This window comes from Mustela lutreola, chromosome 1 (genome assembly GCF_030435805.1).
Source record: "Mustela lutreola isolate mMusLut2 chromosome 1, mMusLut2.pri, whole genome shotgun sequence".
Taxonomy (NCBI): Eukaryota; Metazoa; Chordata; class Mammalia; order Carnivora; family Mustelidae; genus Mustela; species Mustela lutreola.
Window position 1 is genome coordinate 288,631,811 of NC_081290.1, and position 26,423 is coordinate 288,658,233.

The following is a 26,423-nucleotide window of genomic DNA, read 5'->3' on the forward strand; positions in this document are numbered from 1 at the left end:
ACGAAGGCAGCGCCAAAGGGGCAGGTGGGCAGGGGGGAGGCAGGAGGGGCCGGAGGAGATGAGCTGGCGGGAGGGGCGAGGAGGAGGCACACGCTGCCGCCCCAGGCCCGGGGTGAGGACAGGGGAGCTGCCGGGAACCTCGCTCCCCCATGCCCCACCCGCCTGCCCTGGCGCGGGTCCAGCCCACGCTCCTGGCCATCCCTCGTCCAGCAGCACCTTTCTGGGTGCGCCTGTGTCCTGCTGCGCATGGGGAGAGATGACCCCTTTCCTCGACGGCACAGGCCGTCAGCAGGCCAGGGAGATAGCACCCTGGGCAGCCCAACCCCACTGCCCGGAGAGCCCAGGAGGCGACCTTGAACTTGGTTCTGAAAGATGAGCTGGGGTTCGTGGGCCAGGGAGGGGGTACAGTGAGAGCAGAGCCATGAAGGCGGTGGCCAGAGTGCTTGGTGCAGTCATGGCCAGAGAGGGGCAGCTGTGGGGAGACGGACAGGAGGGTCTCTGAGGCCCCTGTGGGCGCAAGTGGGCTGGAGGGGAGCTACCAGCCGGGAAGGTGGTGCAGGCAAAGGGGCAGCAGCCGCCCAGGAGGGAAGGGGGGTTCCGGGGGTGGGTGGATTGGGGGAGGCCCCAAGTTGCGCTTGGGCCAGCAGAGTGAGGGGGCCATGGGAGCTCCTGGGGAGAAGGTCAGGAGGGACTGCAGGTGAGGAGGGACCCAGGCAGGGAAGAGCCCAGGGGACGAGTCACCCCTCAGGGAGCTGAGGGGCAGCCGTGGGGCACCAGGGTTCGGGGGGGACCAGGGAGCGGCCGCGGCTGCAGGGAAAGGCCTGGGGTACAAGCCCCTCGGCCCCTTCCGGTCTCCGCCCCTCCTCCTCCAGGCTGGGCGCCTCACAGGGGTTAGCGCTGCAGGGGTGGGGACAGCCTGGGCCTGCACCCCCACCCCAGGGCCTTGGTGTCCCCGCAGAGCACTTGGCTCTGCCCCTGCGGGGCGGGAGCGCAGCCCCCCCGACCCTCCCCTCTGCAGTCACTCCCGGAATGGCAGCACGGGTGGGGCAGCCCCCAGCGGCCTGGGGGTGATGTTGGGTCCCTGGGAGACCCAGGGCAGGGCAGCTGGGGACCCTGGGGACTCTGGGAGGTTCTAAGCAGGAAGGAGCTCGGTGGAAGGCAGTTGGAGGGGACACGAGGTGGGGGGACACGAGGATGGGGCTGAGTGGAGGGAAACATAGGAGGTCGCCCCGGAGTGGGGCTGTGGCTTCAGTCCCTCTGACCCCTTCCTCAGCAGGTGAGACGCCGGGCCCAGCCTCAGCTCCCCAGCTCCCCGGGGCCCAGACCTCACTCAGCCAGGTGCAAACAAGACGCCTCCCCGGGCTGCCCTAGCTCCAACTGCCTCTTGACTGGTGCTATTGGCAGACCTGGCCCCCCAAGAGGAAGCTGGGGTGCCACGGGGCAGGGCCTGGCCCGCACCCCTCACTGCCCCCCTCCTGGTTCTGGTGGCAGGTCTCATCTGAGAAGCCTCCCCGGAGGAGGGGACATCTGCCGGCAGAGCTGGCTTCCCCCTCCCACAGAGGGGCTGGCTCCCCAAAAGTCACAGGCTGGCCCTCAGGTGTGGGGAGGGAGTGAGGCCCCAAGGGGCTGGTGCTGGGGGACATGGGGCACAGCTGCTGCCTCCGGGAGCCCACAGCTGGCCGGACAATGTGCTCTCGAGCCTTAAGCCCCAGGCCAGGCCATCCTAAGGTAACTCCACCCACACTCTAGCTCCTTCCCGGCCCCGGGCAGGGGAACAGAGCCCTGTGGCCTGGGCAGGGGCTCTGGGCTTGTCCCTCAGGTGGGAAGGGCCAGGCAGCCGGCGTGCTGGCATCTCTCCTTCCACGGGAGCCCTGGGACCCCAGCCAGGGGCACCTTCCGCCCGGGCAGGCCCTTCTCGCAGCCGAGGCCGGCCCGTCCTCAATCAGCGTCATCTCTGTGGGACCCTCCCCTGGCCTCTTCATCCAGTGCACAGCGGGGCAGCCCTGGTGGGGGGAGCCCCCAGCTGCCCCACACAGCCCCCAAAGCCAAGGAATCCCCCTTCAGCCCCCTTTCCTGGCCGGCCCCAGGAGCGGACTGGGGAGTGTGGCCCCTGCCTCTGACCTCAGGTCACCAGGGACCCCCCAGGGGCAGTGAGGGCAGGCCCTGTTCAGCCCAAGACGGCCCCACCGCGGGCTCAAAATGCCACCTGGTTGTCACCCCATTCAGGGGGGACTGTCACCCCAGTTTACAGCTAAAGAATGGGGTCGGGAGGTCTCCCTTGGGAAGGGGAACCAGGAGACCACAGCCATGGTGCCACCGTCCTCAGCCTCCCTTCCTGGGCCAGGGCCCCCTCAGTGACAGTCCCGTATGTGTCACCTGCTCCATCACCTCCCAGGCAGCCCAAGTCCCTCCTGTTCCAGCCCCTCGCTAGCAGGCCTGGGCAGGCCTGTCCCCCGATTCGCCCCTCCCCTCCGCCCCGGGCTCCGGCCCCCTCCCCCAAGCCAGCTCTCCATCCCTCCGGGAGCCGGGGCCCACAGTGGGGTCCGGGACCTTCGGGGCTGCCAGGAAAGCCAGTGCTGACCACTAGGCGAGGCTCAGGGACCCCAGGAGAGCCCCTGTTTGGAGCCAGGGGGTGGGGAATGCCTGGGGAAGCCCCCTCAGAGGAAGGGCACCTGTGCCTATGCCTGTGCCTGTGCCCGGCCTGGAAGGATGGGGGATGTGGACGGTGACACCTGTCAGAAAGGACAGGGCAGCAAGCCAGCGTGTCGCCCCTCCTCTCTGTCCCCACGCTCCTCCCGGGTGACCCACAGTCCCGGCCCATCCCACGCAGGCACCCTCAGGGACAGAGTCGCGCGGAGGGCACATGTCCCCTTCGCCCCACATCCCATTCCAGACGCACCCAGTCCCAGCCTGCTCCCTGCCCCACGCTGAGCGGCTCTGTAGGTGGCCGGCCCGCCCGCCATCCACGCAGGTGGGAGCTGCGCCAGCCGTAGGGCTCTGGGCCAGATGGGTCCCTCCCTTGATAGCCCCTGTGCAGCTCGGCCCCCAGTTTCCTGCCACAACTGTATCCCCAGACCTGCAGTGTCCTGGCTTCCTGGACCCGTGAAGGCCCTGTGGGGACCAGCCTCCAAATGCTGGTCAGGGCAGCCCCAGGCCAGGCCGGCCCATCATACCGCAGGCCCCGAAGTTGTCCAGGCCAGGCGGGCAGACCCTGGTCGTCTCCTCTGATGGCCCGACAGGGAGAGGGCCATGCGGGGGGCGGGGGGAGTGGGGTCCCTGCTCCCCTGGTGCCCACCCACCGGGGACAGCTGCAGCCCGAGGGAGAAGGTGGCAGTGCCCCCAAAACCTACCTAGAGGGGCTTTGCCCGGTCAGGGGTCCCCTTTCCCGTCTGGCTCCACAGAGCCCCGCACCGTGGTCCCACAAAGAGCTTTGGGCCCCCAAGCCCTCTCTCCCAGGATCCCCCCAGAGGCCGGCTCCCGGACCGTCCCCTCTGCCCTAGAGTGGGACGCGGAACCGAGCCTGACGTCCGGCCGGCTGGCCCATCGCCTGCCTGTGGCTGGGGGTCCTACGTCCTGGGACGTGCTCCCCGGTCAGCCTCCTTTCCTTGCCTCTCTGGGCCTGGGGTCAGAGGTCAAGCCCCTTCCCTCTTCAGGTCCGACCTGCCCGTTGGACGCTGGCGTGGCTGCTCCGGTCTCCGCCCCGCGCACGGCAATCGCCGCTGTCCCTGCTCTGGGTCCCTGACCACAGCGCCGCAGGGTTCTGGGCCAAGTGTCGCGGCTGCCCAGGAGCCCGCCGGGCACCCCACCCGCCGCCACGCCTGTGCCGCACCGAGGACCCCCTCTGGGACCGCGCGGGGGGCTGACCACAGGGCACCCCGGATGCTAGCAGCCCCCGCCTCGCCTCCGGGCCCAGCCCAGGCTCTCTTGGCGCTGGCCGGCCCTCCAGGGGAGCCCGTCCCTCCCAAGCCAGGCTGGGGCTGCCTGGCAGCCCCCGCTGCGCCCACGAGGCCAGGCTCCGGCACGTTCCGCGACACGCGGCTGGTGGCTGGCACCGGCCGCCGCCTCGGCCATTCCTCCCCACTTTCATCGTGCCCAGGGCTGGGCGGGGGGGCACCCGGGTTTTCCCGACAGCCCAGGCAGGGTCCCTCGCACGGCTCTCCTTCTCGGCCCATCCTGGGGTCTCCAGACCCGGCCCCCAAGTGCGCGGAGCCACTCCACCCCCTGCCTGACACTGCTGTCCGTTTCTGCGCAGGAGCCTGGGGCCCAGCCTGGCCCCTCCCTGCCCTCTGCTGCCCTGTCCCCCTCCCCTGCCCGCCTCCCCTCTGCACGGAGCATCAGGGGCTCGGGGCGATGCCTCCCCCTGAGCGCCCGACACGCCACAGACTGCCTGAGCCTCAGCTTCCCTGTGCACACAAATGGGTACGCGGGGCCAGCCCGGGACGGTCTGCTGGCTCGGGCCTCTGTCCCTGAGGACCCCGCCGGGAGCTGGGGGCTACCTGGTCCCTCTACAGCCAGCATGCGGTGCGCCACCCCATCACAGGAGGCGAAGCGGAGCCTAGCAGGAAGGGGCCCGACCTGGGGCTCCCCCTCCAGCCACAAGGAAGGTACGCCAGGGTTCCGGCCCCACAGCTCCCGCAGGCTGGTGCTGGACAGCAGGAGGCCCGGGGCGGGAGAGCCTGGCCCCACGCATGGGCCCCAGTCCAGACGCGGGCATCCCCCCCCTGTCCAGACACGGGCATCCCCCCCCCCCCCGTCCAGACGCGGGCATTCCCCCCCCCCCCGTCCAGACGCGGGCATCCCCCCCCAGTCCGGACACGGGCATCCTCCCCCCGTCCAGACGCGGGCATCCCCCCCACCCCGGTCCAGACGCGGGCATTCCCCCACCCCCCGTCCAGACGCGGGCATCCTCCCCCCCCCCGGTCCCCTTCCCCGTCCCCACAGGGGTTGGGTTTTCTCTCCTCTGCCCCTCTCTTGGCCTCACTGGTGTCCCTCCCTCCTTTCTTGCGGGTCCCCGCGGCCTCCTGCCATCTTCCTGGGGAGCCGGAGCAGGCAGTGGACGGGGCCCTCGCACCGCCCACACTCAGCACCCACGGCACCTCGCCCTTGGGGCCTCCGTCCCTCTGCTGCTGGGGACGGCGTGGGGCAGACGGCGTGAGGGACATAGGGTGGGCGGGACCCTGTGGGGGGGACCCTGTGGGCGGGGCTGCTGAGTGTCCACAGCGCCCGTCGCCCCCAGCCGACCCCGATGTCCTGCCCTGTCCCTTCTCTTTGTTGTCTTCGCTCAGCCTCTCCCTCCCCGTGGCCACCGTCCTGTCCTGTCCGCATCCTGTCCTGCCTGTCCCCTCCTGCCCCCGCCTCACCCCCATCCTGTCCTGTCCCGTCCGATCCATCCTGTCCCCACTTTGTCCCCATCACTGTCCCTGTCCTACCCGACCCCATCCTGCCCCGCCCCCACCCTGTCCCTGCCCTGTCCCCATCCTGACCCTGTCCCATACCTTCCCCGTCCCCGCGCACCCTCCTTTGACCGTCACGGGGACCCCGCCGCGCCCCTCTCTGTCCTCCGTCTCTCCCTTCCGTTCCCTCTTGCTTCGCCTCTACCTGCAGAACACACTTTGGGAGAGCCTCGCAGCCCACTGGGGACCAAACCCCTGGCCCCCACCTCACCACAAGGCCACCTCAGGACCTCCCCCTTCCCAGGTAGACAGCACCCCTCCCAGCCGCGCCCTCGCCTTCCGGGGTGGCCCGCGGTCTGATCCCGCACGCCCCCTGCCCCGAGGGGCCGCCGAGGCCTCCCCCACACCCGGCTCCCACCTGTGCTCCCGACACCTGCGCGAGCTGGCCCCGGGCCACCCACCTGTGCTGAGCCACTCCGCGCTCCCCGAGCTGTTCCGGGGAGCCCTGCCCGCTCCAGCCACCCCTCGGGGCCCGGGGGGGCCACGGGCCACCTTCTCGAGGCTCTGGCAGGGGCACGGGGAGGGAAGCGAGCCCTCAGGTGCCCAGTGCCCCCGGGCTGCCGCCTGCTCACCGCCCTGTCCTGCTCTGTTGGCGGGACAGGACTGGAGCCTGAACCTCAGGGCTCTGGGCTCCGGCCCTGACGCCCTGCCCAGGGGGTTGGGCCACTCAGTCCTCGCGCCCCCGCGATGCCAGCTCGCCCGGGCTCCTGGGGCAGCTCCGGCGGACGGACCGCCTGGTCCCAGGGCAGCACCACCCACCAGACGCCCAGGCTCTGCCAGGGCCAGGGCCAGCCCCCCTCCCCTCTGGGGCCCTGGGTGGGCCCGAGGCAGCCACGCCCCTTTGGACACTGGTTTGGAGGCCTGGCTTCCCCCGCCCCACCCCCCACCGCCTCCTCAGGCTGGCCCGTCCCTGGCCCTGCTGGCCACACTGGGGTCCCCGGAGGCCTCCCAGACCTGGCTGCCCAGGGTGGGAGGCCGGGCACAGGGATTGCCGGGTGCCTATGGTGGACGTGCGCCCGGAGCAGCGGGCAGAGGGGGTTTGCCTCAGGGCTCCTCCAGCTCCCAAAGGCTCCCTGGGGGGGACCAGGAGCCCAAATGCCAAGAGAGACACCAGCAGGGGACCCAGCCAGCCCCTCTGGTCTGTGCCAGACAAAGCCTCCCTTCCCAAAGCCGGGCCCCCAGAGAGCCTTGGACCAGGCAGGCAGCCGGAGCCCAGGGAGCCCAGGGGACCGCAAGCTGCCCCCTGCTCGTCCTGAACGCCGGCCTGGCCCAGGCTGAGCTTCAGACGGCCAGGCGCCGTAGGAGCAGACAGAGGGACGGAGCCAGGCCTGGGGATACAGCGAGAAGAGTCAGCCCGGCCGGCCACCTAAAGCCTCCTCCTGGGCAGTGACAGCCGGCAAGGACCTGCGTGGCAGCCCCAGGGATGGTGCCGAGCTGAGATGGGGACACAGGTGGGCACGGGGACAAGTGCCCCCGCCCAGGCCCATTTTTAATCTACTGAAACTGGACCCAGTTTGCGCCCCCACCACCCCTGCTGACTTCCTGAGCCCGTCACAGGGAGGGGCCTCACCCTGCACCTGGGCGGGACCTGGTGAAGAGTAAGGTGATGCCCAGGGCATGGCTGACAGGACCCCCTCAGCCCCCGAGTGACCCCGGGGCAAGTCGCTAGCCTCTGTGAGCCTGGTGTTCTGCCTGTCCAATAGGGACCGGGGCCACCTGCCCGTGGGAGGCAAGACAGGTGGGGACGTCCGTGAGGGGGCGGGAGTGCCACGAGCCGCCCGGGCCTGGAGTCCACAGGCAGGAGCAGAACACCAGGCCCAGGGCTGGTCCGCGCCTGCGAGCGTTTCTGTGCGAGCTGAGTGACCGCCCACCTGGGCTGGACGCAGACCCCCCCGCTGCCTCGGGAGAGACTCTCCCTGCTCCCCACCCGGTCCCCAGCAGCAAGACGGTGCACAGAGCTCGGAGAGGCACGTCCTTCTGTCTCTGTTTTGCCTCTGCAGGTCCCCCAGGGGCTCGGGGCTCTCTCCCCAGGCTGTCCCCGCCCTCAGCAGAGCTGGGGCTGCACGTTCGATGCCCCGTCGGTGCCTCCACGGCCCCCACCAGGGGAGCAGCTGACGCTGGGCTCGGGAGCAGAGCCAAAGCCACTGTTGGACAGACATTTGTGACCCAGCTTCTCCTGGGGCGAGGAGTGTGAGTGCAGCCCACCTGGGGACTCTTCCTGTCAATCCCCAGCAGACCATATGACTGCCCTCTTAGGCCTCAGTTTCCCCATTTGTTAAGTCGTGAGCCTCCGGTATTGACCCCAGGCACCTGTGAGTCCTCGGGCTTTCTGCAGAGGGACAGGAGCTGTACCCCCTGGAGGACACATCCCGGCTGGGCAGGGAGGAAGAGCCTCGGCTGGGGGTCCCCTAGCCAGCAGCACCAGGGTGGGCCTGGCCGAGCCAGGAAAGAACAGGGGTGAAGCCCAGGAGCGGGGTCCACCTTACGAGTGGTCAGGGAGGGGTTCGGGGGCCATGGCCAGCAGGGATCTCCCCCAGACCCTGTAGCTGCTCCGGACTTGAGTGGTGGCCCCTGGGCCATGCCTGGGTGGGGCCGGGAGAGAGCCGTCACTCTGAAGGACCCGACTGGCGGGAGCTGGAGGGGTCTGGGGTGGCTCTCTGCCAACCTGCACGCCCTGACTCTCCTCCCTCCCAGAGTCGAGGTGTGGGTGGAGCTGAGGAGGCTGAGACGCCTGTGTCCCTCCGTCCAGGAGCCTGCAGTCTGCCAGCACGCTCCTCGCCATTGGAGGAGAAGCAAAGCAGGCTGCATGGAGGAGGCAGCGTTTCAGCTGGGCCTTAGGTGCCTGGAAGGGTAGAGGAGGAGGAAGGGCACTGCGGGCGGCTCAGAGTAACGTGTCGAGCAGCCGGTGGTATGGAGCGGTGGCTCCGGGCCCGCCTCTGGACCCTTGTTTCTGCTCTCTCTACTCCCCTTTGAGGTGGGTGACACCACGCCACCATTTCATAAAGGAGGACACTGAGGCCCAGAGAGGACATGGTCCTGGCCCGAAACCTGAGACGTGGGAACCAGGACTCCAGCCCAGAGAAAATCGGACTCCGAGACCCAAGCACTCACCACAGCCCTGTGGTGCTTCCCACGCAGGGCTGGTGTGCTAAGGGGGGTGGTGAGTGCGGCCACAAGGTCTGGCGTCATCATCTGAAAAAGAAGGGTGACAGAACAGTCCCCAGGAGCCGGGGGAGCCCAGGCGAGGCCTTGGAAGCGTGCCGAGGACACCCTGCGCGTCCTGGGAGCAGCAGACCAGGCCAGAGGCCCCGGGGTCAGGGGAAGGCATCCGGAAGGACAGCGGTCCTGCGCCGGCCAGGCAGGCACGCAGGTGGGGAAGAGCGCGGGCCGAGTGCACACACCCGGCGCACGTGTGCACCCCTCACCCTGGCCTGGGTGCCCGGGCTCCTGGCCCTGTGGCCCGGCCCTGCCCGCCCTGCCCCAGCCTGGGCCGGGGGGCACCTACCTCACCAGCTTGTCCAGGCCCCATTTGCTGGAACTCCTCAGGAGGGCTGAGCCGCTCATGCTGCTGGCGGCCGCCCGCGGGCCGGCGACCTGGCCTGACCCCGGCCCTGGGGACGCGGCAGCTCCTTCTTCAAAGGCCGCCAGCCTCTGTCTGCCGCGCCCCTGCCGCCCCCCCGCCGCTCCCCCTGCCGCTTGGACCCCTCCCGCCCCCCCTTCCTCCTCCCGTCTCCTCCTTCGTCCCCTTGTCCCTGTCCCCGGTCCAAGCCGTCTCCGTCCGGCTGGCCGTCTGGGCTCTCTGACGTCCGCACCCCTCCCCGTCTGTGGCCTGCGTCTGTCCACCCGGGGCCCTCTCGTCCTGGGGGTCCCCAGGGCTGACTCCCCGTTGGCCGCCCCGGGCCGCGGGGTGCCCGTCTGTCTGTCCCCGTCTGTGCGGCCTCACGGACTCTGTGGGTCTCTCCTGCAGGACGTTGAGCAGCTGCTTCCGTTTTGTTCCCCCCCAGCCCCCTCTCCCCCCTCGGCCTCCTCCCCCTCCCCCTCCTTCCGAGACTAGTAAAAATGTCAGAGGAAAACCCTCCAGCCCAGCAGCCCCGGGGCTCAGCAGGACCTCAGCGGCCTGGGGTGGGCACGGTCCCCCTTCGGCCACCTTGGCGGCCGCTCCGGCCTCACTCTGCCGCCCGCCGGCTCATCCCCACCAGTGGCGGGGCGTCGGGGCACCCCCCTCGGCCTCGGCGTCCCTCTGTGCCTCTCCCCTCGCTCTGGGCCTGGCCTGGCCCACCCTTTGGCCCTCCTCTTGTCCTCGCCTTGATGGGTCTTTGGGGTCAGGCCCCCCTGCCCTGCCCCTCTCCGCTGCCCTGCACGCTCCGGCCTGGGCCCGCTGCCCCTTCCCCGCCGGCCCCGGCCTCCCTGCTTCCGCACTCGGACCCCGTCTCCTCTCCTCTCCCTCTGTCTCTGCCCCTATCTCTGCTCCCCTCCCTCCCCCTCCCTCCCCCTCCCCCTCCTCTCCCCTCCCTCCCTTCCTCCCTCTTGGTTCTCCAGTTTTCCCCTTGTTTATGCCCAGCTCTCTGCTGCACGCATCACCTCGAGGGGGAATCCTCTCTGCTCCCCAAATGGGGAGGTTGCCGCCCCCCCGCCCCCGCCACACTGCACTGGGAGGTCAGAGCAGGGAGACCCCAGAGGCAGGGACAAACACGGCCCGCCCCGGCTGGTGGCGGAAAGCATGCTCCCAGGGGGACCGGTGGGCACCAGGTCAGCACGGTGCCCTGGCCTGCGGGTCCCCTGCCCCTCATGCTCCGGCCAAGGCCCGGGAGGCCCAGCCCAGCCCACTGTTCCTCTGGTTGGGCTTAGTCGCCGTGACTCACTTGAGAAGGCTCGCGGGCGAGTGACCGGACGAGGCGGGTACGGGACTCGTGTCTGCGGGGCGTCCCCGAGCCCAGCTCAGTGCCCAGCAGTCACGTCCAGCAGCGTGGCCCAGCTACCCACCCTCACAGCCGCTGCACCCAGGCTCCGCCTGGGGAAACCGAGGCTCAGACGCGTGTCCAAGTATGCAGAGCTGGGGCCGGCAGAGCCAGAACCGTGAGCGGTGGGCTGACCGCCCGCCCCCACTGCCCTCCGTCCCCGGAGCACGGAGGAATGGCCCCTCTCGCTTCCCCGGCTGGCCTGGCCTCGGCTGGGCCAGGGGGCCCGTGCCGAGAGGACCTGGGGGACGTGAGGCTGGATGGGGGTGCGGCTAAGATCAGACGGGCAAGCAGTGCACTTGCAAGCCTGTCACGGCAGCCACGTGGCCCGAGCTCTGGTCTGTGGTGACTCAGGTGGTGGCTGGCTGGTGCAGACTTTGTGGGCGTCATGAAGTCTGGCTCTGGTTTGTCCCCCTGCCTCTACCCACACACACCAGGCTGTGTCCTATGACCAGCCCTGGAGAGGAGTTCCCAGCTCTCTCCTCCCACAGCCGCGGGGGAGCCAGAGAATGTGGGGGTGTGCCCCGGAAGCAGCTGGGCCCACCATCCGTCCCCAGAATCCAGACAGAGCTGCAGATGCGTCAAGGTTCTCGAGGCATGTGGAGAAGGGAAAGGTGTGCGGGCCGTGGGGCCGGCCCTCAGGCGGGGCCAGATCGCCCAAGGGAAGTGCGCCTGTGCCTCATTCCCGTTGCAATGCACCCATCTCCCCTTGCCTCCTGCTCTTGGTTCTGGAATCCCAGTCACAGACAGCCAGGAAGGAAATGTGCCAAGACATATTTTGGTTCAAAAGAAGGAAAAATATTCCCATGGGGAGAAGGCTGCCTTGGAATGGCAGGAGTTCTCTGTCACTAAGAACTTAAAACACAATTACTTGATTATCTATCAGAAATGCTGATGCGTAGGAGGTGGCAAAGACAGACCTTTAAATGCAGAGGCCAGCATCCACGGCTTCATGATTAGGGCACGCCCTGCCAGGAGCAATAGGGCAGGGTGTTTGTCCCCAACTCTACTGTTACTCACCCATGCATATGTGCATCAATCCGTCTCCCTCCTCTGTCATTCATTCATTCTATCACTCATCACCCACCCACCACCATTCACCTACCCACCCATCTATCCAACCACCAGTCAATCCATCCATCCTCCCAGTCATGCATCCACATGCCTATCCATCCAGTATCCAACTACCTCTATCATCCGTCCGTCCACTCACCCATCCGTCCGTCCGTCCCCTACCCATTATCCACCCATCCACCCACTATCTGTCCGTCCGTCCATCCATCCATCATCCATCTATCATCCATCTATCCGTCCACCCAGTCATCCATCTATCCTCTTTATATAGTTATCTGTCTCCCCACGCATCATTATCAATCCATCAAGTTTGCAGGATTTTGATCCATTCAATTATCCATATAAACACAGTATATCCTTCCATCAATCCATTCAAGTATTTTTCAATGCATATATACCGATGTCTAGTCATCTCTCGTTACATCCCTTTACTGAGCAAGTACCCACCCATCTCTCCATCCACACACTCACGCATCCCTCCAGTCATCCATCCATCCACCCCCACCCACCCACCCAACCATTTATCGAAATGTTATAATACATATGAAACACTTAGAAGAACTATTCAGGTAGTCATCCATCCACTGGGAACACAAGAGCCCCTCAATATATGTTAATTACCATTAGGTACATATTCAGCCACCCGTTTGTGTATCTTTTTGACCAGCTACCCTACAAGTGAACTATCTATTCATTCTTCCATATATCCTTTTATCTCTGCAGATATTTTTGTCCTTACTTCCATTCAGTTCTCCAAATATTTTATTATTGATCAATCTCATTTATACACCCACTCACATATCTATCTGACCAATATGTCCACCCATATTCTTATCTAGAAAGTCACACATATGTGTATAAATGCATATATGTTCATACTTCCATATACATATTGCCCATTAAGCCATCCAAATAAGTTAAAACTTACAATAGTGCGGCAACCTAGTAACCCTCCCATAGGGGATACTATTTTTATCCATACATTCCCTCATCCAACCAACCATTGATTTATCCATAACTCCATTTATCTTCATGTTTGTTCATCTATCCATATGGTTTTCAACAGACTTACTGTATCCATTTGTTCAGGCGCTGGGATTTGGCATTAACAAAGCCCATGCTCTCACAAGACTGACATTTCAGAGGGAGCAACAACAAAAATAAACAGTAAGTGTATTCTGTAATATATCCAACGGCAGCAAATACCGTAGGAAATAATTCATGGTGGGAGGACATGGAGTCTTGGAGGAGATTGATATTTTATATATGATAGTCAAAGAAAACCTCATAGAAAGGAATAATCTTTTCCTTATTTGAAAAAAGACTTGAGAAGGATTAGAGATGGCTATATACATTTGTGGGAGAAAGTGCTGTAAAAAGAGAGAACAGTGAGTGAAAAATTCCTAACTTAAGTGCTTCTGTTCACCAATCTATCTGTTTGGTAATTCATCCAGCATCAATCATATGTCTATTTACACACTATCCATCTTTCCTTTCATCTCTCACTTCCAATATTTCCTGATCTGTCAATTTAAAAATCAATCCATTATCTGTCTCCACCCATATGTCTTGATAACATTCTATTAGTCTATCCGATCATTTATCTGTCAGTATTCCACCCATTTATCCATCAACCTACCTATACTTCCATTCCATGTGACCATTGACCAGTCCATCCATCCATCCACCCATCCATCCATCCATCCATCCAACCATCCATCCATCCATCCATCCATCCATCTGTCCATCCATCCATCTGTCCATCCATCCATCCGTCCATCCATCCATCCATCCATCCAACCATCCATCTGTCCATCCATCCATCTGTCCATCCATTCATGCATCCATCCATCCATCCACCCATCCAACCATCCATCCGTCCATCCATCCAACCATCCATCTGTCCATCCATCCATCTGTCCATCCATTCATGCATCCATCCATCCATCCACCCATCCAACCATCCATCCGTCCATCCACCCATCCACCCACCCATCCACCCACCCAACCATCCATCCTTCATTCAGCAGTACACCCACCCATCCATCATCCGTCCATCTCTTCATCTACCCATCTGCCCACCCACCCATGCATCCATCACCCAGCCACCCATCCATGTGCCCACCCGTCCATCCCTCCATCCACGTACCCATCAATCTAGTCAGCATCCATCTATCCACCCATCCACCCACTCGTCCATCCATCCATCATCCATCCACCCAGCTGTTCCTTCTTCCTACTTTTCTACATTTACTTTTCTTTCATTAGTACGTTTCTCCATCATGAAGTATCCTAATTTCCTTTTAAGTCTTTCAGTCTTTTCTCCCTTCATGGTTCATAAGCTTGTAGTCCAAGAACATGAAAGAGAAAACTCTCATGGCCCAATAGGCTGAATAAGTAGGAATCTGTCCTCTTGTTCAAACATTCTCAACACACACACACACACACACACGCACACACACACGCACACACACATGCACACACTCACAGAGTGGTATCTTGATGAAATGTGCAATAGGCAGTGGGGCCCAGGTCGGGGTGGGGAGAAAGGGTAAGGGGTAGCCTCCATGGCTCCTGGTGACCACGCCTAGAGAACTGTTCTGACTTACAGAGAAGGTGGCCTCCATGGCTCCTGGTGACCACGCCTAGAGAACTGTTCTGACTTACAGAGAAGCTGGCCTCCATGGCTCCTGGTGACCACGCCTAGAGAACTGTTCTGACTTACAGAGAAGGTGGCCTCCATGGCTCCTGGTGACCACGCCTAGAGAACTGTTCTGACTTACAGAGAAGCTGGCCTCCATGGCTCCTGGTGACCACGCCTAGAGATCTGTTCTGACTTACAGAGAAGCTGGCCTCCATGGCTCCTGGTGACCACGCCTAGAGAACTGTTCTGACTTACAGAGAAGGTAGCCTCCAAATGCCTTGAGTCCCCATCTGCTTCGTGTGGCTCAGCCCAGCAAAGGCAGAGGACCCAAGGTGGTGGGGTGGCGGGGGTTGTGAGGAAGCTGGGATTGCTTTGGGAATGAGACCAAGATAAGGACTGACGCTTTCTTTCTAGGTTCCTCCAGAATCCACTGGATAGATCCATTTGTCCTGTGTCCCATTTCTTTGTTGAGGCAAGGTAGTGGGGGGAGGATGGGGGAGGAGAAGACAGCCTGTTAACCTCAGAAGCAAAACCCTCAGAACATCCAGTTACATTCAGGAATGGGGTACAGACACCTGTGGGAAGCAGGGAAGCAGCTGCACGTGAGATCCTGCCTGCAGGCACAGAGCAGGGCAGTGACCCTACCTGCCACTCCCCTCCATTACTGGCACACCACACGCCCCTGCTGTCTTCTGCACATCCACACAGCTGCCTTGTTGCAGGTTCCAACACCCAAGTCTCTCCCACACCTGCTGGGGGACATGGGTGCCTCAGAGGGGGCCGTAGGCAGACTCCGTGTTCCCAGAGAGCCCCTCCCTGCCAGCCGGCGGGACCAGATAGTGGTCCTACTAGGACCTACTAGGACTTCCCAGCTTGGAGGCGGTTAGCAGATGGAGTTTGGGCAGGACTGGCCTGACCCCAGGAAAGGATGAGGGGCTTTCTTCCTCACCTCCCACCATCACCTCTCGTCGCCTGTGTTTGGCACCACAGAGCTGTGTTGGCCAGCAGGATTAGGAGGCCTGATTTTTTTCAATTCCCTGGTCACCTGCTCACCCCATACACCACATAGGCCCTGGGTCGTCTCTCCAGCCTCATGGGGACCTGTGGCTGTGCACTACCACCCACTAGGAGAGGTGTGAGAACTCCCTTTGCTGGTTGTCCCAGATCCCCAGTCTCCAAGAAGGTGTTAGAGCCCCTGGAAAGATTCCTTGGTAGGAACGGGCTGGGGCCTGGGAGAGATGTCTCTAGAAGGAAAAAGCTTGTTCTGACAGTACCATATCCTTTTTCTGCCTTTGGGGAGGTCTCTGGGGGTGTCTTCGTAGCCTATTCTGGAGGGGGCCCCAGGAATCACCACCCTCGCCCTGATGGGAACCCGCAGGTTCAGAGCCATCCGGCCAAGCTGCATGGCTTTAGCAAGTGCCTCCAAGGGGCAACCCAGACACCCTGGGTCCCCAAGGCCTTGTCAGGTCCCCAACACCCCAACTTTGTGCCCTCAGGGTAAACAGACTCCCCAGAGAGGGTCCCTGCAGGGGAGTAACCCTAGGAGACAGGTCTCCAAGGGAGGGCCAGCCACATCCCTCCAGGCTCTGACCAGTGTCTCTTAACAGCACACTCAGTCCTTTGAAGCTTTGGTTTCTCCCTGTGAAGGGCCTCACTGGCCAGGAAGTGAGAACCTCTGTATGAAGAGCTTGATGGGGCTGGCACATGGGGAAACTGAGGCCTCGGGGGGCAGGGCTTCCTGGTTCCAGAAAAAGGTGCTGGATATGTCTCCGGGACCCTGTGTCCCCATGCTCCTCACCCAGGCCCAGGCCCTAGGAGCGCAGAGCCCAAGCTCTCAGCCAAGCGTCTGGAACTCTCATCTTCCTGACCGAGGGCTCACCTGCCACTCGACACCCTCCCAGAGAAACTGAGGCAGAGGCAGGCTGGTGGGGTCTGCAGCACCACCCTGTCTGCAGCCTGCCCCATTCTGTTCCCTGGGACCCTCCTGGCACTGCCCCCACGTGGCTCCAGCATTGTTTTCGGGAGAAGGCAGGTGGGGGACCTGGGAGGGGCCAGGCTGCAGGGCAGGATTTCTGGTTTCCTGAATCAGCAGGCCGGGGGCCTGCCCTGTCCCCAAGTGTGGGGTGGTGTCTTCTCCCTGTCCCCCACCTAGGGAAGGAATGTGACAGGACCCAGATGGAAAGCAGGAGGAAGCCAGTGACACCCGCCAGCCCCAGCACGGGAGGAGGCATCCATCATCCGGGCTGAGCTCAGCCTCCCCCCTCTCCGGGAAACTACCGGGCGCCAGAGACCCCTGACCTGGAGGGAGGAAGAGAGAGGCCCATCTGGGCATCCCTAGGCCTGGCCCAGCTCTGGCTGCCTTCTTCAGGTGTGGACCCTGGGCAGGGCCACCCTCAATGCATCGCCCTTCAGCCTGCCACCAAGGCAGGGTCCTGGTCCCAGGCTCCCTCCTTAGTGGCCTTTGACACGGCCTGCTGCCCCAGTGCTGTGCGTCCTGGCTCTACCAGGTGGTGTCCAACCTCCCTGGGAGGGCAAGTGCGTGCAAGGACTGCCAGCATTCTGGCTGCGTGGGGAGATCTGACCTGTGGAGTCCCGGCCCTCCAGTGGTCTAGGCTCCCTCCCACCCGGGCTCTCTTAGCTGGACAGGAAGATGGAGCCCAAGTTGCTCATGGCCTTCAAGCTAGCTCAGGCCCCACTTCGGCTGCCACCCACCTGTAGCTCTGAGGGGACCTGTGTCCTCTCTCTTAAAGACCCTGAAGCCAGAGGGCAAGGCCAAAAGAGTCTATAGGGACAAAGAGCTCGGAAAGGGACTCTGCACAGGGCGGCTCCACTGGTCGACCCTCCCCTCTCCTGCCTCTTAGCTCGGCACAGGGAGACGTGAGGAAGGCAGCGTGGCAGACTCACCGGGGACCAGGAGCCATGCCTTGCCCAAGGGTAGAGGGGGTCAGAAGCCTAACGGGGTAAGGAGACTACTGCTCACCCAACTGCTGCCCCCCCCAGGGTCATTCAGGGTCATCCAGGGCCAGAGCAGCCCAATAAGCCTGGGGCAGGGCGGGGTGGGGGAGGTTAGAACAGGACTCCCAGGCAGGACGAGCCTTCCTGGGATAGATCCAGGGTTCCAGGACAGAACTAGGCTTCCCAGGGAGAAAACCAGGATTCCCAGGCAGAACCAGGGTTCCCAGGACTAAACTAGGGTTCCCAGGACAGAACTAGGGTTCCCAGGACAGAAGCAGAGTTTCAGGACTGAACCAGGATTCCTAGGATAAAACCAGGTTTCCTGCGATGGAGCCAGCGCTCCCAGGACAAACCAGGGTTCCCTGGGGTGCCCCCGACCTTGGGCAGTGCCGACCATAGGGAACCTAGGGCCGTCATCACCCAAGACAGATCAGGTGAGCCTCTGGAAAGCTGGAGAGGGGCCAGGACAGCCTTGTGGAGCCAGGAAGGATGCACCCAAAGTCTGCAGTGGTCTGGTCCCTGCGGGAACTGGGGGTGGCAGATGGGTCAGACCTCGGAGGGGAAGTGAGGTCGGCATGACCAGGGCAGGCCCGCAGCGGCGGCCCGGAGGATGGTTTGCTGGCCAGTGGTCAGTGGCTCCACACGTGGGGTCTAGTGGATTCGTGGGGAAAGAGCATGGTGGGCAAGGGTCTGGAGACCACCAGGGGAGGACATCTTGCCATGTTAGGCAGCAGGCTGGGCTGTGGCAGGGGTGAGGCCTGTCTGCTGGTGAGGGGCAGTTCTTCTGCCGTGTGGACGCAGGGAGGACCCAGCACAGCATGGTCTGGCCCTGGTGAAGTTTGGGGTGCACTCGGGACCTCCCAGGGGTTGAGGTCCCAGGATTTGGACCTGTTAAATCCAGGATCCCTGGGACGTCCTGACAGCCCTCTCTCCGGGCACCGGTATGGAGGATCTGCCCTGCACTCTTCAGGGGCCTGGGTCCATCCCTCCCCACAGGGTGCGGTGCTCGGCCACACCTCAGCTCCTCCAGGGAGGCCCTGCAGAGCCATGTGAGCCCCCCGTGGCCCTGGCCAGCCCCGTGGCCAACCCTACAGCTGGGCAGCCGGGGCAAGGAGAGAGCATCTTGTCCTGGCCTGCAGGTGACACAGAGGAAGGACCAACGCCCTGCCTGGGGCTCGCTGCTGGGGTCGCGCCAGTCCTGGGCCCCAGTGTGAGGTTCTGAGGGGCTGGCACCATCCCGGGACAATCTGAGGGGAGACAGCCTATCCTGGAAGTCTGAAGGGGGTGCCCTGTCCTGGGACAGTCTGAAGGGGGAGGCCCCATCCTGGGGCATCTGAGTGGACCCCCTATTGCCCAGTTGGAGAGGTGCAGCGTGACCTGGCTGGGCAGGAGGGGTGATGTCCTGGCGCAGGCAGTGGGTGTGGGGCCTGGTGGCAGGTCTTGGCTGCAGTGCCCCAGCCCCAGCAGACCTGGCCCAGCCTTGGCTGTCCTGGGGGCTCCCAGGTGGGGGCTTCCCAGACCGCACATCCCCACCCTGGGTTCCAGGCCTTCTCATCACCCTGGACAGGAAAGTCCCCAGTTCTCTTAGTCACCTTGTGAAATGGGAACCTGCCTCACCGTGGGGCTCGGTTTCATTCTGACACCACATTGGGGGGGTCGACGTTTGCGGGTTCCCAGGCCCTGAGGGGGGGGCAGCCAGCCGGAGCGCCTGGCCGAGGCCGCACAGGTGCAGCCCCGCCCCCTGCCTCCTGCCTGCCCAGGCCTGGGCTGGGGCCACACTGTCCTCCCTCTCCTCCGTCTGCGGGACAGCTGGGGGGGCCGAGGATGGGCCAAGGAGGGAGGCCGGGGACGCGGCCGGACACTCAAGCCGTGCCCTTCTATGGGCACACAGTGGCCGCAGGAGCACGAGGACAGTGCTGACGCAAGGGGCTGTTTCTGAGCGGGGCCCAGCTGTCCGCCAGTTGCCACAGGGTAGAAGAACACCAGGAGCCCCACGGCCCCCGCCCTGGCGACGGGTCCCCTGGCGATCTTCAAGGGGCCATGTGGCCTCACGGGGTCACTCGCCCTGACCCTGACCACTCTTTCCAGACGCTACTCAGCCTCATACCTTGTCCCGGGGCGCCGGCCCACAAAGCCCCCAAACCAGGGCCCTGTGGGACAGAGCAAGGAGCAGGCAACCGTCCCTCATCCACGTGCACACATGTGCCCACACTCACACACACTCACACACACACAGGTTCACACGCGCTCACACGCACTCACATGCGCTCACACACACTCACACACACGCTCACACACGTAGACTCACAGCACATGTTTCGATCAGCCCCTCGTTATGATCACAGGATCAGCCTCCAGCCACCAGCCGCCAGCAATGGGTCCTGGGGCTGTGGGGAACCCCGTGCCCTGGGGCTGCAGAGGCCAGGCCTGGGGACCCCACCCAGCCCCACCCAGCAGCTGCCCTGGGGCAGGTGACCGTGGCCCTGACGGCGCTCCCGTCTCCAGGCTTGTGCTCCTGGGTGTCTCGCCGCCTCTCCCTCTGGCCTGGGACGCCAGCTCCTTGCCTTCTGCTCGCCCCGGTGAGCAGCCCCCACCCACAGTCCTCCTGCGCGCGGGGGCCTCTCTCCCCACTGGCAGCCATCCCTGGCCTGCTAGAACGCGGGTCAGCTGTGTCTAGAGCCGTCGGACCCCGCGGCCTGGCTCGGCCTGGATGCCCGGCCTCCAGCAGCCCCTGTCCCCGCCCCTGCTCGGGCTGGCGCCGATGGCTCCGCGGGCTCGCTGCCCGGTTCTGGCGGCCGCGGCGCAGTGGGTCTTTGGGCCAGCACGCGGCCTCTGCCGTGCCCCTCTCTCATCCGGTCTTCCACCTCAGAAGAGGCCCTAGTGGCGCCCTCAGCCTCCTCCATCACCTCGAGGCAGAGGCGCAGCCTCGGGAGGGGCGCCCGGCCCGGCCTCGCGTGCTGCCCCCATCGGCGGGTCCTTCTGGCCAGGCCCGTCCCTGCCACCGCCCACGCCCCCGCCTCCCGCCCTCGGAGCTCGGGCTCGCTGACCGAGGCCCGTCAACTGCCAGGCTGCCCGGGCCACGTCTGAGCCCGTGCATCAGGTGTCCTCTCTTCCTGCAGCCGGCCCCAGAGGCGTCCAGTCGCCATGCGGTGAGACGGGGTCCCAGGAAAGTTCCGTGCCGCCCCCCTCTGCTGCCCTGAGACCCCCACAGCCCTGTCCGGCACCAGGTCAAACGCTCCCACCCCCCACGTAAACGCAGAGACCTCTGTGTCTCGGAGCGGACCCTTACCCCAAGTCTTTCTCGGCCAGGAGCTCTTCCTGCTCCTCAGAGCCGGGGTGGCTGGGAGCCTCCGCCATCGGGCTGGCGTCGGGCCGATCCGGGCCGTGTGTCTGCGCTGTGGTTCTGGGTGCTTCCTCTGGCGGCCCCAGAACCCCTCCCCCAGCCGGTTTCACGTCCCCTTCCGGCTGCAGGTTGAGGTTTGAAGCACACTGGGGCTGGTGTTGGGGTGTTGTTTTTTAATCGGTTGATGCAAGAGGAGGAAAAAAGCGAGCCATCAGGAAGTGTTAGGCAAGTTGCAAGGGCAGGGGTGAGAGAGAGGGGGCCTGGGAAGGCAGAGGTGGGTGCAGGGTCCGCACGCCTGCCCGGGAGCCCCCCACACTCCTCACGAATCCCCTGCAGGCCTGGCCTCAAAATCTCTTAGTGCTGGGCCTCCAGGGAGACCCCGTGGCCTCTGAACGCAGCTCTCCTGGGTGTTTGCTGAGCTGAGCACAGATGCACCTGCTTGAGGTTCTCAAGCCTCAAGGGCCCGCGCAGAGCCCCGCCGGCTCTTTCCACTTTCCACGCTGCCCTTCCCCCCAGCCCCCTGACCTCCAGACTCGGCGAGCTTGGAGCTGACCGCGCCCGGCCAGCGTCACCAAGCTCTGGAGGCAGGGGGCTCAGGGGCTCCCCCGGGAGGCACTGGCTGGACAAGGGGACGGACTGAGGCCACGTCTACCTTTCATGGTCCTCGGCTGCTGGGGGTCACCAGACCAGGATCTCAGAAACCAGGGAGGAGTGGCGGGTGACTGAGGGCCAGGACCCAGAATTGACCATGGAGGCGTCAGAGAATGCCCTGGCAAGCAGGGCTGACGCCCCCGGGCCTTGAGAGGGAAAGCAGGGAGTGCGGGGCCGTCTCGCTGCTCTGCCATGGGCCTCGCCATCCAGCTGGACGGGACCTGCAGAGATTCCCAAGGCAGAGGGAGGCGGGGCGGGTGATAGGGCCCCCAGCGTGTTTGGTGGGCAGGATGGGCCCGCCTGAGGGACAAGCCAGGGGGGAGGCCGCAATTCCCACCCCCGCACACACACCAAGTAGCCTTCCACTCCCCCTGTGAGGGGAGGCATAGGACGGGGCCCTGCACCAGGGGTTGTGGGACAGGGCCTGACTCGGACTAGGCGCAGGGGCTGCATGGGGGAACCCCCAGGGCCCCCAGGAACCCCTCAGCCTCAGGCCTCTCCTGCCGCTCTGTGGTTTCTGAGGGTCGCTCACTGTCCAAGCATGGACTAGGATGCGAGGCCGGCTGTCCGTCCGCAGGGGGCTGGCCCGCGGTACCCTCAGGGACCCAGGCCCTTCCAGCACCTTGTCAGTGGCTGCGACCCCTGGGCCAACCCGGCCCTGGGGTCCCTTCCTCTGGCCTGCCATGAGGTTGGTCCCAGCTTCACAGCTGGGACAGATGGAGGCCGGGCGCCCCCTGACACATGGCTTCCCTACCCTGCTCCTGGCTGCCTGAAGGCCAGGCCAGAGCCCTGCTGCGAGGGGCCCAGTACGAAGTGCAAACGCGGGGCCTCGGAACAAAAACTATTAAGAATTTGGAAAGGGAAACAGCGGCGCTGGAAACCAAGTGTTGGTTCCTCCCAGGCCCACGAGGCTGGTTCTGCCACGACCGGCCTTGAAGGCCTGGCCTCGTGTGCCCAGCCCACCTGCTTAGTCCCCTCTCCAAGCCTGGCACGTGTGCTCCCCAGAGACCAGGGCCTTCCAGACTGTGCTGCCCTCCCCCTTAGCCTACCCCCAGCCCCGAAGGCCCAAAGGCAGCCCAATTCCAAATTCCTCGGGGGAGTCCTGACCTCCAGGATCTCAGAACAGGACCTGATTTGGGAATAGGGTTCTTGCAGGTGGGGTCCTTGGGGCGCGCCCCTCATCTGATACGACTGTGTCCTTATGGAAAGAGAAACTTGAGTTGGACTCGCTCAAGGGAGAGGCCACGTGAGGATGGAGGCGGAGGCCGGTGGGGTGGTGGAGGGGGGGTTTGTCTACAAGACAGGGAACTTCAAAGAAGCCAGGAAACCACCAGCAGCGCAGGACGGACCCAGAATGGTCTCTCCTGGCCTCAGAAGGGACCCACCCGCCCACACCTAGAGCTGGGCCTTCCAGCCTCCGGGACAGGGAGGGACGAGACATTTCCGCGATCTAAGCCGCACTGGATGTGGGATTCTGCCCTCCCCACCCCGCCCCCGCCCCCGCCCCCTGCCTCCCCAGCACCTGCTGGGGCGCAAGGGCAGGAGGTGGTCCCCTTCTCTGGGGGTGCCAGGTGGGGCCCCAAGGCCCAGGGATGCTCTGTGGAGCCTGGGGATACTCAGGGTGCGCCTGGCCACCCAGTGAGGTGTCCGGAAGGGAGGGGCTCAGACACTGCCGCCGCCCCCCCCCCCGCAGAGTCACCTAGGCCCCCCATCACCCCACGTTGCACAGGGGACATGGACGTCAGCGCGGGTGGGACTCATCTGGCCCCGCGTCCCGAGCTCCGGCTCCGGCCCCGAGATCTGCTCTGCTCCCTGCCCTGCAGCACCCCCCCCCCCGGGGCCCCCGAGTTGTCCAGCCCTGGCCGCTGGACCCCCCGTGCCTCCCTGTCCCTCGTTGTTCGTAGTTCAAAGTGCAGGAGGACGGCGTAGGGGAGGGAGGAGACGTTGTCTCATCTGTCCTCGTGCGCCCAAACCCTCCACCCAGGCCACGTCCAGTGACTCGGAGTGGCCGAGGGAAGCCACAAGTGGGTCCCAGGTCGCGCTGGAGCGAGCTCTGCCGGCAGCCGGTGGAAGCTGGGCGGGCTTCCGACACCGGACGTGCTGAGCCGGGGAGCCCAGGGCCCCGAGGGCCAGGCCAGGAGGAGGTCTGTGCAGGGCGGGCAGCACGGAAGTCCGGCGCGGGTGACACAGACTCCGAGCTGTCGGCGGGACACCAAGGCCACTGTCGTAGGGCAGTGGGATCCGTGGGCTAGGTGGCCTCAAAGGCCCGGATGGGATGGGTTTCCCAGGGAAGGAGGCACCAGGACCACACGCTCAGTGACATCAGGTGACAAGGCAGGAGACAGGGGCTGGAAGGGTGGGCAGAGTGAGTGAGCAGAGATGAAGAACCGGGGCGTGGTCAGCACGTGGGGCGGGGCTGGGGCAGGCAGGCAGGACGGAGGCAGGTCGGGATGGGTGACCTGGCAGAGCACGGGGTGTGATGAGGCCTGCGGAGGCCTGAGCTCAAGCCACCATTCGTGGAGGGGGTGTCACCACGGGCCAGTGTCCAGGATCGGGGGGTGGGTGGCAGAAGTCCCAGCACGGGCCATGTGGAAAGGCTGGGGATTGGGGGCGGATGGGGCGGCTGGCACCGCGGGTGAGAGCCTGGGGCAACGGGCAGGGGGTTCTGAGGGCGCAGGAGGCGCACTGAGCATGTGAAGACCGAGACCGTGACTGTGCGCAGACTGCTGTGGGCCCAGCGGCGCCCTCAGGGGTCCAGGCCTGGGGGCATGGCTGGCCATACAGGAGCTGGGGGCTTTGTGGGGGCTGGAGGGCAGACGGGGTCCCTGGGCCCTGACCCCGTGTGATGGGGATCCTTTCAGGAAGAGGGGATCGGGACACGTGGCGGGACAGCCCCGTGAGGACAAGGGAAGAGCACAGCCGTCCACACACGAGAAGAGAGGCCTGGGGTCGGGGGCCCCGCCCTGCTGCACCTGCATCCTGGACATCGGCCTCCGGGACCGCGGGACAGAGAGTGTCTGAATTGAGTCACCCGGTCCGTGGTCCTGCCTCACGCTGCCCCGGGACCCTGCCGTGGGGAGCTGTCACTCAGGGAAGACGGCGCTCAGGGGCTCCGTCCTCTCTCCAGTGCAGGCCTGGGGCCACTGTGGGATCAGAGGGGGCTCTGCAGCTGTTCCAGGACCCCAGGCTTCTGCTCCCTGAGGACCTCAGGTCCCCGGCAGGCAGGGGAGGGGCCGGAAGCCCGGGAGGAAGGCTGGGGGTTCCAGGGGCCAGGCTGGACACACAGCAGCGAGAGCTCAGGGTCGGGGCCTCACCTATCCGCGAGGTACGTGCCTCGGAGGGGGAGGGTGGCTCCTGTCTCAGCCCCCTGGGCGAGATATGGGGGTGCGGCGGTGAGGGGTCAGGGTGCCCAGGGTGCTCCGGGGGTCCGGGTGGGCTGGTCAGGAAGCCCAGGCACGAGACAGGGAGAGCCTGGGTGGGACACAACTCCGGACGCGGATGCCCCGGGCTGGAGGCACAAGGGAGGGCCAAGCGAATGTGTCCGGGGCGGCAGTGTGAGCGCGCTGAGCTCGCCCGGGCTGGGGTGCACGAGGTGTCTTTCACACGGTGCAGGGTCCTGGGGCCCGGTCCCTCCACGGGCACCACAGACGCTGGGCGGGTTTGCTGTGGGGTCCCCCTCCTCCATCACGGTGAGCTGGGTCCCGGAGTCTGGGTGTGAGGAGCGTGAGGAGGAGGCCCCCTGGGCTGCCTGGGGACGGGTGGGGACAGGATGTCTGAAAGGGAGCCGGGGCAGACACGTTGGGGAAGCCCAGCAGAGGAGGTGTTCTCTTCTCCCATTTTACAGATGGGGAAGGAGAAACTAGATCCGGAGCCGGGGCCCGTGAGGACGGAAGGGACAGCCGAGCGGAGGGGAGGGGTGCGGTCACTTGTGGGAAGGGTGGCAGGCCTTGGGTTGTGCTCTGCAGCCTCTGATCTGGAGGATGAGGGCTGAGGTCACTGATGTGTGAGAGGGTCCTGGGGGGGCCTGCTGGGGCAGAGGTAGGGGTCGGCATGGGCGTGGACTGGTACCCGTCTGTCCCCGGAGTTGCCAGAAACCCCCTCCGGAGCAAGGGGGTGGGTGCAGGGCAGGAGGGCCCCCTCCCCAAGGCTGGGGTCTCAGGTGACCGTGGGTGGACCCGGGGGGTGGCAGAAGCTGTCTGGAGGGTCTTCCCATGGGCTGGGCCTCCTCCAAGGATGAAGGCTTTGAGTCCAGCAAGGGCGCTGGTGATCTGGGTGGTTGGGAGATGGGGAGCCGTGGGGGACGCTAGCGGATGTCAGAGGGCCTCAGGCAGCCAGAGAAGCGAGGAAGCCAGTGCACTCTGGAGGCCAGTTTGGACAGTGGACACCGAAACTCTTGTGTCCCCCACAGGGGCCTGCCTCCCCTCCAGTGATGGTTGTCCAGCCCTTGGGGCTGAGGGCTCATGGAAGCCTTCTTGGAGGAGGTGAATTGGAGGGTGGGGTGGAGGCGGCCGCGGGACAGCCCAGAGATGTTTCTAGGCCGGGGGCTGAGGTGGGTGAGGCTGGGGTGAGCCTCCGGAGCCCCCCCAACCCGGCCAGCCAATGATGAGATGCTCCCGTGTCCGATTTTACAGTGGGGGAGACTGAGGCCCAGCGGCCCGTCTGGAGGAGTCAGGGACACGGAAACAGGACAGTGGGGGACAGGGAGGCCCCATGAGGGGCAAAGGCAGGTCAGGGCCCAGACAGAGCTGGTGCTCAGGGCCCAAGGAAAGGGCAGTGTGCAGGGGTGAGGCAGGCCGGGGGGGGGGGGGGAGGCTGGGCCGCGGTGGGCGGACGCTCACTCACAGAGGGACTCTGGCTCCAGGGCCCCCCTCAGGCTTCCCCTGGGCCAGCAGGGGTGGAGGTGAAGAGGGTCGGGAAACCCCTCCAAGTCCGGTCGTATCCGGAAAGCCCCTGCACCACGCCCATCCCAGGCCCCCGGCTCCCAGGTGGCACGGCCCCCCTGCCCTGTCTCCTGGGCCCGCCCCCACTCACCCCCTCACCTCCGCCTCGTCCAGGGAGGGGTGCCTGGCGCTGTGGTCCTGGCCCCAGGGCTTGCCCGACATGGCCACATCCCTCGTGACCTGTTTTCACGTTTGCTCAAGAACTTCATCGTTTCGCTGGGCAAAGAGCAGTCCCACGTCGGAGAAGCTACTTCAGGAAGAAGAAGGCGATGAGGGGCACCCGGGGGCTCTGCGGGCGGCGCAGCTGCCTTCGGCTCAGGTCCCGGGGTGGAGCCCCGCATCGGGTTCCCTGCCCCGCGGGGAGCCTGCCTCGCCGTCTCCCACGCCCCCTGCTTGTGCTCCCTC

The 26,423-nt window shown here is 64.9% G+C and overlaps 1 protein-coding gene across 1 annotated transcript in view; it reads right to left on the reverse strand.

The window, feature by feature from the left end:
* The window catches only part of LSP1 (lymphocyte specific protein 1), a 35,342-nt gene extending 14,812 nt beyond the window's left edge, over window positions 1-20,530 (reverse strand). Inside the window, exon 1 of the mRNA XM_059142477.1 lies at window positions 20,374-20,530. Coding sequence (XP_058998460.1) covers window positions 20,374-20,441 — 68 coding nt within the window. The 5' untranslated portion in view covers window positions 20,442-20,530. The remainder of the gene's footprint in view (window positions 1-20,373) is intronic.
* Window positions 20,531-26,423: the final 5,893 nt, after the last annotated feature.